This window comes from Lygodium microphyllum, chromosome 13 (genome assembly GCF_053477565.2).
Source record: "Lygodium microphyllum isolate KBCC chromosome 13, Lygodium_microphyllum_v1.1.10, whole genome shotgun sequence".
In the NCBI taxonomy this organism is placed as follows: Eukaryota; Viridiplantae; Streptophyta; class Polypodiopsida; order Schizaeales; family Lygodiaceae; genus Lygodium; species Lygodium microphyllum.
The window spans coordinates 77430249-77439283 of record NC_141147.1 but is presented as its reverse complement, the minus strand read 5'-3'; the positions used below and the strand labels follow the sequence as shown (position 1 = coordinate 77439283).

The 9035-nt window shown below is 36.1% G+C and overlaps 2 protein-coding genes across 2 annotated transcripts in view; both read left to right on the top strand.

Annotated features, from left to right (window-relative positions):
• The window catches only part of LOC148026807 (uncharacterized), a 6047-nt gene extending 503 nt beyond the window's left edge, over nt 1-5544 (top strand). The window contains exons 2-3 of the mRNA XM_087690517.1: nt 1565-1590; nt 4838-5544. Of these exons, the coding sequence (XP_087546643.1) occupies nt 4839-5246 (408 nt within the window). The 5' untranslated portion in view covers nt 1565-1590; nt 4838 and the 3' untranslated portion in view covers nt 5247-5544. The remainder of the gene's footprint in view (nt 1-1564; nt 1591-4837) is intronic.
• LOC148026806 (uncharacterized) lies at nt 3172-6392 on the top strand. The gene is made up of 3 exons (XM_087690516.1): nt 3172-3200; nt 5570-5721; nt 5810-6392. The coding sequence occupies exons 2-3, from the start codon at nt 5582-5584 to the stop codon at nt 6279-6281; spliced, it is 612 nt and encodes a 203-aa protein (XP_087546642.1). The 5' UTR covers nt 3172-3200; nt 5570-5581; the 3' UTR covers nt 6282-6392.
• The last annotated feature ends 2643 nt before the right edge of the window (nt 6393-9035 follow it).

Below are 9035 nucleotides of genomic sequence, written 5' to 3'. Positions count from 1 at the left end.
GCTTACGTCCCGATATTCTGATGCAGCCTGCGTCTGATGCAGCCTTGCCATTGAAGCTATGGCCGTTGCTTACATCCCAAAGCTATGGCCGCTTCTGCTCCTCCTTGCTGTCATCGTCCGCATTGTGGAGAGTAATGCAAGAACATCGCTCGAGCGAGAGGCGAGCCTCTTGAGCTTGCCTGCGTGCAAGTCGTGGAGGAAGGCACAATTGTTGGCGGGGGAAGACATGGAAGGAATGCAGAGAGGAAGGGAGCTACGGGGAAGCTATGGCGGGAGAGAGAGAGAGAGAGAGAGAGAGAGAGTCGACATCTCCACTCTCAGCGCCCGTCACACCCAAGCCTGTGCTCATGGCCGCTGGAGCAGTGCCTCTCCAACACGCCCGCCTTCGTCCTCCCCTTCATCTAGCTTGCTGGGGTTTTTGGCCCCGCCCCCCAGAGATCGAGAGTGCCTCATGAGCCCGGGCGGCGAAGGACCTGCGGTGTGCGAGTGCGAGAGAGAGAGAGAGAGAGAGAGAGAGAGAGAGAGAGAGAGAGAGAGAGAGAACTTGTGATGCAGGGCGACGAAGGACCTGCAGGGCGGCGAAGCTACAGCTGTGGCTCGAGTTGGTTTGAAGACGCCATGCCGTGAGAGAGAGAGAGAGAGAGAGAGAATTACTACTCTTTGAATCTACCTGTTCGTATACCATTTCCCTGTTCGTATGCATACCTGCCTTTCTCCTCCCCTTGGTCTTCTCTTCCATCAATATCACCTTCTGCCGTAAGCGTTTCCCTGGCCATGAGAGAGAGAGAGAGAGAGAGAGAGAGAGAGAGAGAGTATTACTACTCTCTGAATGGACGTATGGGTATGTACCACTTCCATTGCCACGTGTGAATGGACCTTTTAATGTAAACATTTTAATGTAGGTGTGTGTTAGGTGAATGGACCTGTGGGCAGCAAACTCAAGGGCTGGGCGGCCATAGATGACTGAAAATGCAAGTGTTTGGCACCCCCTAACTTGGTGGCAAAACTGGTTGTGATGGGCAGCAGCTCTAGGCGCACCGTGAGAGAGAGAGAGAGAGAGAGAGAGAGAGAGAGAGAGATTAGTTTTGGTTGTTTGTGGTTAGTTAGTTTAGTTAGTTTATTTTTCATAGTTTATTTAGTTTAAATTATTTAGTTGATTAGATTATTTAGTTAGTTTTATTTTTTAAAATTATTTTGGTTGTTTGTGGTTAGTTAGTTTTACATATTTTATTTAGTTTTTTAAGTTAGTTGATTAGATAAGTTAGTTTAAATTATTTTTGTGTGTTATACATGGATTTAGTTATTTAGTTAGTAGTTACTTCAGATCGTGTGTTAGTTACTTTAGATATAGTTTAGGGTTAGTTTGTTAGATTAGTTTCTTAGTTACTTTAGAGTGTGTGTTAGTTTAGGGTTAGTTTTTTTTTGTTTTAGTTTATATATGTTTGTTTGTTTTAGTTTTAGTTTAGAGAGAGAGAGAGAGAGAGAGAGAGAGAGAGAGAGAGAGAGAGAGGTTGCTTTGCTTGGTATGGTTTAATTTATTGGTATTTTGGTTTATTTTGTGTAGTTTGTTTGTGAGGATTGGTATTTCAGGTCGGTGATCTCTCTCTCTCTCTATGGTTGTAAATGTGTTTTGATGTATTTATTGGTTTAAATAGTAAGTTAGTTAGTTAAATAGGTTGTTAGTTAGTTTGGTTAGATTTGTGGTTAGTTAGTTTTAGTTGTTTTCTTAGTTTAGTTAGTTTATTTGGTTAGTTATTTAGTTGTTTTATTTACTTATTTAGTTTAGTTAGTTGATTAGATAAGTTAGTTTAAATTATTTTGTGTGTTATATATGGATTTAATTATTTAGTTTCTTTAGTTATTTTATTTACTTATTTAGTTTAGTTAGTTTATTTAGTTAGTTGATTAGATAAGTTAGTTTAAATTATTTTTGTGTGTTATATATGGATTTAGTTATTTAGTTAGTAGTTACTTTAGATTGTGTGTTAGTTACTTTAGATATAGTTTAGGGTTAGTTTGTTTTATTTCGTTTATTTAGTTATTTAGTTTAGTTAGTTTATTTAGTTAGTTGATTAGATAAGTTAGTTTAAATTATTTTTGTGTGTTGTATATGGATTTAGTTATTTAGTTTAGTTAGTTTATTTAGTTAGTTATGTAGTAAGTTAGTAGTTACTTTAGATTGTGTGTTAGTTACTTAAGATACAGTTTAGGGTTAGTTTGTTTTATTTCGTTTATTTAGTTATTTAGTTAGTTATTTAGTTTAGTTAGTTTATTTAGTTAGTTGATTAGATAAGTTAGTTTAAATTATTTTTGTGTGTTGTATATGGATTTAGGTATTTAGTTTAGTTAGTTTATTTAGTTAGTTATGTAGTAAGTTAATAGTTACTTTAGATTGTGTGTTAGTTACTTTAGATATAGTTTAGGGTTAGTTTGGTTAGATATGTTAGCTTATTGTCTATCGAATAGTTTAGTTAGATCGATTGGTTATTTGTGTTAGTTTGTTTTTTTGTTTTGATTTATATATATGTTATGGGTTAGTTAGTTGGTAGGTTTTACCTTAGTTTAGTTTGGTTAGTTAGTTAGTTTTGTGTATGGTCATGTTTATTTAGTTTTGACACAGAGAGAGAGAGAGAGAGAGAGAGAGAGAGAGAGAGAGAGAGAGAGAGAGAGAGATTAGTTTAGTTAGTTTGTGATTAGTTAGTTTAGTTAGTTTTGGTTGTTTATTTAGTTTAGTTAGTTTATTTGGTTAGTTAATTAGTTATTTTATTTAGTTTGTTTTTTTGCTTTAGTTTATATATGTGTTATGGGTTTGTTAGTTAGTAGGTTTTACCTTAGATTAGTTGCGTAGTTAGTTTAGTTGGTTTATTTAGTTATTACATTATTATTTGGTTAGTTTTGGTTGTTTAGTTAGTTTATTTAATTATTTATTTAGTTAGTTTATTTAATTAGTTATTTAGTTAGTTTTGGTTATTTTATTTAGTTAGTTAGTTTATTTACTTAGTTGATTAGATAAGTTAAATAGTAAGTTAGTCGTTACTTTAGATTGTGTGTTAGTTACTTTAGATATAGTTTAGGGTTAGTAAGGTAGTAGTTACTTTAGATATAGTTTAGGGTTATTGAGGTTGCTTTGCTTGGTATGGTTTAATTTATTAGTATTTGGTTTATTTTGTGCAGTTTGTTTGTGAGGATTAGTATTTCAGGTAGGTGATCTCTGTCTCTCTCTCTCTCTCTCTCTCTCTCTTTCAAGTTGTAAATTTGTTTTGATGTATTTATTGGTTTAGATAGTAAGGTAGTTTGTTAAATATAGTAAGTTAGTTAGTTAAATAGGTTGTTAGTTAGTTTGGTTAGATTTGCGGTTACTTAGTTTAGTTAGTTTTGGTTGTTTATTTAGTTTAGTTAGTTTATTCAGTTAGTTGATTAGATAAATTAGTTTAAATTATTTTTGTGTGTTATATATGGATTTAGTTATTTAGTTAGTAGTTACTTTAGATTGTGTATTAGTTACTTTAGATATAGTTTAGGGTTGGTTTGTTTTTTTGTTTTAGTTTATATATGTGTTATGGGTTAGTTAGTTAGTAGGTTTTACCTTAGATTAGTTGCTTAGTTACTTTAGAAGATTGTGTGTTAGTTTAGGGTTAGTTTGTTTTTTTGTTTTAGTTTATATATGTGTTATGGGTTAGTTAGTTAGTAGGTTTTGCCTTAGATTAGTTACTTAGTTACTTTAGATTGTGTGTTAGTTTGTATGTTAGTTTGGTTAGATCTGTTAGCTTATTCGATTAGTTAGTTTAAATTATTTTAGTTAGATTGATTGGTTATTTGTGTTAGTTACTTTAGATATAGTTTAGGGTTAGTTTGTGTGTTAGTTACTTTAGATTGTGTATTAGTTACTTTAGATATAGTTTAGGGTTAGTTTGGTTAGATCTGTTAGCTTATTAGATTAGTTAGTTTAAATTATTTTTGTTTATTATCTATCGAATAGTTTAGTTAGATTGATTGGTTATTTCTGTTAGTTACTTTAGATATAGTTTACGGTTAGTTAGTTTTAGTTTGGTGATCTCTCTCTCTCTCTCTCTCTCTCTCTCTCTCTCTCTCTCTCTCTGGTTGTAAATTTGTTTTGATGTATTTATTGGTTAAATAGGTTGTTTGTTTTTTGTAAGTTAGTAGACAAATTGATGATTGATTAGTAAGTTAGTAGGTTTTACCTTAGATTTGTTGCTTACCTTACTTGGTTTAGTTAGTTTAGTTGGTAGGTTACTTTAGTTTAGAGGTTGGTTAGTTAGTGCATTGGTTGGTTGGTTAGGTGTATAGAGTTTAGTTAGTTTAGGGTTAGTTTGGTTAGATCTGTTAGCTTATTAGATTAGTTAGTTTAAATTATTTTTGTTTATTATCTATCGAATAGTTTAGTTAGATTGATTGGTTATTTCCGTTAGTTACTTTAGATATAGTTTAGGGTTAGTTTGTTTTAGTTCGGTGATCTCTCTCTCTCACTCTCTCTCAGGTTGTAAATTTGTTTTGATGTATTTATTGGTTAAATAGGTCGTTTGTTTTTTGTAAGTTAGTAGACAAATTGATGATTGATTAGTATGTTAGTAGGTTTTGCCTTAGATTAGTTGCTTACCTTACTTGGTTTAATTAGTTTAGTTGGTAGGTTACTTTAGTTTAGAGGTTGGTTAGTTAGTGCATTGGTTGGTTGGTTGGGCGTATAGAGATTGTGAGGAGAAGCAGAGAGATAGGGTTAGTTGAACTTTGGCAGTATTAGACATGGAAGTTATATATGTTTTTAAATTTTGAGAATATTTTATATATCCCTCAAGGCTAACGCGTGCTTTTTGTCCAGCATGGAGGCTTCTACAGCAAACAAGAATATGTCTGTAGAAGATATTATACAGTGCACTTCTAACGTGCAAATGAATGCACGCAAAATAAAGGAGGCCACAAGGAAAAAGGCCATTCGTCGTGCACTTAAGCATGTTGCAGGGTATGATAGTTCCATTGGTTCCTTAAGGTTTATTCGTCGCTTGGATGGGATTGAAAAGCAAGTGAAGACACTATTTCGGAGTCAAAAAGCTTCGATTTCAATTTCTGAGAACATTGGTGACCGTCTACAGAGGATTGAGAGAATGTTGGACGAGAAATATGAAGGGCACCTTGCTGATGCAGTAACGATACAGGGCGAGTCAGAAGAGATCAAGGGTTATATAGTTGACATTTATTTAGGGTTTGTGGTTGCGAATGTGAGTTGGTAAGTTATTGTGTGTCCTGTGGGATTGGCACCAATAAGTATTTCGAGATTGGGGATACCTTCATGTATAGAACATGTTCTTTACTCTCAAGAAGATTGTACGGATGTATATAAATGAAGATCCATTCACAGGGCCTTTAGGCAATGCGTGGCTGGTACTTGGTGAGTGCCATGTGTGCATGATAGTACTCATGCATAGTGTACATATATTGTTTCGTGCATTTAGGTTTTGTGGTTGTGAATGTGTCTATCACTTATGTCTTGACATTTGGTGTGCAAGTAGCTCTGAGATTTATTTGTTGTGCAACTCTTATGTTCTCTTTAAAGTTTGGTGTAGCCATGGAACAAAGCGAAGCCATAGGAGATATTCCCGATGTAGTGCTTTCGACTCCATTGAATGTAGTGGATTCAGTTGAATTAAACAAAATGGCAACGACATCATCTCTTCGACGCTTGCCAGCTTGGTGCTATTCGCATGGGTATGGAAGATAGTTTTGTTAATTGTGATTGCATCAAAGTGCTACTATTTATATTTTTGGAGATGATTGTTTATATGTTTCATTGCAGCCAACGTATGGGCTCTAATAGAATGAATGTGCGAAAAATAAAAGAGGTGGCAAGGGGACAAGAGATGCATGTTGCTAAATGTATGAGAGTTGGAAAGATTCGAAGAAACACAAGGACTACTTTGGGTGCTTCGGACTTTAAAAAACTTGAGGCCAAGATGAATGAGTTGATGGAAATGCAGACGAGTTTATGTACATGTGTTGATAGTGCGCTTGCCATGTACTCAATGGAGTTACATGAACATGCTAAAGGTCTGTATGGTGTTGTGTGTAAGACAAAGCACACACAGGGTGTTCTCCAACAAGTGTCGACTGATCTGGGTGGTGAGGTAAGGGCGCTTTCAACAATTATTTCTGAGACAAGCAGATTAATGAATTTGCTGGTGAACGATATGTGGGCTTTGGTTTGGGGGCTTGGAGATGACCACGAACCTGTGATCTGCCAGAGGGGTTGTCGGTTGCCGTTCTTGTAGTTTCAAATGAATGTTAGTAGGTTTAATGCTTTGTTGCAACAATTGAGCCGCCAGATAAACGGTCGCATCTAAGGAGACTATGTGTATGTGTTGCGGAAGGATCTCTTTGTATAATGCAATAATTGCTTAGGTTGGAACTTATAGGTTTAAATTGTATTGCATATTTTAAAGTGCATGGGCTAGCACTTTTTATGATAATATTTGCTTCTTTTTTGTAAAGTCTATGTGGAAAGTGCTAAGATGTGTAACACTTTTGATATTTACATGGAGCAGATTTGATAGTCCAATGATAGTTGGTATATTTAGACTTGATATATTGTGTACATCGAATGTACGCAACACATTTAGTTTAGAAATCAAACCATGACTTTGATAAAGTGTATTGATAGTCGTTTTTGCGATTGCATGTTTACTTTCTTTTGTTAATTAATTGAAATGGATTAATTGTGCATGTGTTTATTACCAAGGTTACTTCTATCTTAGCAACCAGGCTCTCTCTCTCTCTCTCTCTCTCTTTCTCTCTCTCTCTCTCTCTCTAATGGGCTGGCGTAGTGTCTGTAGATAGATACATTGACTGGGTTGTAGTGGTTTTGTATCTTGATATTTAATCTTAATATTTAGATATTTAAATATTAAATGTGTGTATACGTTGATAATAGGTTTTGTGGCCAACTGATCAATATGGGGTGTTCTCATTAAGCAACTGGCAGAGACTATGTGTTGCGTGTTTGTAGGGATATGCTTACTTCCACAAGGTATGAGCGATGACAGATTGCTAGACTCAGGGCTCGAAAAGGGATTTTAGATCGTGGTAGATCCATTTAAAGAGACATTGAAAACTTGACGTTCCATGAGGGTATTCTAAGTGGTCATCGTGAACTAGGCCAACCACAGTTTGGTATAGATGTGGCTAATGTTTTGCCATCACCGGATAGAACCATTAGGGGATTTCAAGCCCAGCAATAGTTTGGTGTGGATTTGACGAATGCTTTGCCATCAGTGGGTGGTTGCAATGGTCTTAATCATGTGACTTTCAAGTCACGTGTTAATAATGTTTCAATGTCTAAGTGCCAACATTGGGGGAATCTTAGTGGAGTGGTTTGTGAGAGTGTGTCTCACTGTGTAAAATTTGTAAATGGGGATAATGAGCCAATTGAACAACATGTTGGTTTAGATTTTGGAAATCACCACAATGTGGAAATTTTCGTGGCTAATGAGTCACACGTTCATAATATTGCTGTTTTTTATTCCCAAGGTGGTGGATTGTGCTCCATTTTAAATGCTTTGCCTGCAACCGATGTTCACCCAGCAATGTCAATACTACTATTTCAAGAGCCGGATGTGCATTCCATGGGGAGTCTTTGTGTGATGTGTGAAATGTGTTTAGCTAAGTTGTGGAGATGCGAGACTCAGGTTCAAGGGTCGATTTTGTTTGGAAGACACTGTTGTTGAAATGGAAAAGTAATGTTGCCACCATTGCAACATCCACCACAGCCATTGCATGATTTGTTGCATAACTATATGTTTATGATACTGAGCATGAGTTGCAGCGTTAAGAAAGGCCAAGATTTGCATAACTATATGTTTATGATACTGAGCATGAGTTGCTTAATAGGTTGGGGGTTATGCATGATGTATTACCAAACTTGCTAGGGGAGCTTCAATGTATGATGCATCGACACAACATATATGCACGTGCTTTTAGGTCAGTGGGTTTGCAATTGCAAAATAATCCCGTGCAGGAACTAAGAATGAGTATTTTTGGTATTCAAAGAACCAGTAAACAATACCAGGGCAGGGTGACGAGGGTACTCTTGATCGTCGGGATATTCATGTTTACACTCGGGGTGGTCGATGTGTTGCTATTTCAAACTTGCATAGGGCATATATGCCAATGTTATATGTCATTTTTTCTATGGGGGATGATGGTTGGCATGTAAAGCTTCCCTATAGTAATGTAAGTGTTCCTGTTAACATATATGAATTGTCCAATAAAAATTGTGTTACCCAGATGCAGTTTTATGCATTTCGTCTTCAAGTGCGCGAAGATACTGAGGTGTGCATATTGCGTGCTGGTCGACTATTGCAGTAATTTATTGTTGATGCTTATTGTAGTATAGAGCAGTGTAGGTTAATTTGGTGTCGCCAGAATCAATCAGTGTTACGATCGGAGGCCTACAAAGGCTTGGCAGACATGGCGGGGGCAAACGATAATGGGACAATGCCGATTATTGGTGCCTCTGTGGCAAGATGATAGTTTTACCGTCGTCATTCACAGGTGGACCAAGGCACATGTATCAATTATATCAGGATGCCATGGTTATAGTGCAATGTAAGGGAAAACCTGACCTTTTTATAACAATGACATGCAATCCAAAGTGGTTGGAGATAACTAATGCTTTATTGCCTGGGCAAAGTGCTTATGACCGTCCGGATTTGACTGCTCGCGTGTTTCATAAAAAGCATGCTGATTCAATGTATACGTTGTTGCGGAAGGATCTCTTTGGAAAGATTGTAGGCTATGTTACTGTGATTGAATTTCAAAAGAGGGGGCTACCACATTCTCATACTTTGCTAATTTTAGAGCCGTCTTTCAAACCTTCTAAAGCATGTCACTACGATAGACTGGTTTGTGCTGAATTATTCAATAGAGTTAAGTTTCCAGTCTTATTTGAGACAATTTCAAAGTGCAACATTCATGGCCCTTGCGGAGGATTGAACCCCAAGAGTCCCTGTATGGACAAGGGTAGATGT

Bases quoted from the DNA above. Each gene is read 5' to 3' on its own strand.
- LOC148026806 (XM_087690516.1), top strand. From the start codon at position 5,582: ATGGAACAAAGCGAAGCCATAGGAGATATTCCCGATGTAGTGCTTTCG. The intron at 5,722-5,809 runs GTATGGAAGATA...GTTTCATTGCAG, and splicing joins GCTTGGTGCTATTCGCATGG to CCAACGTATGGGCTCTAATA.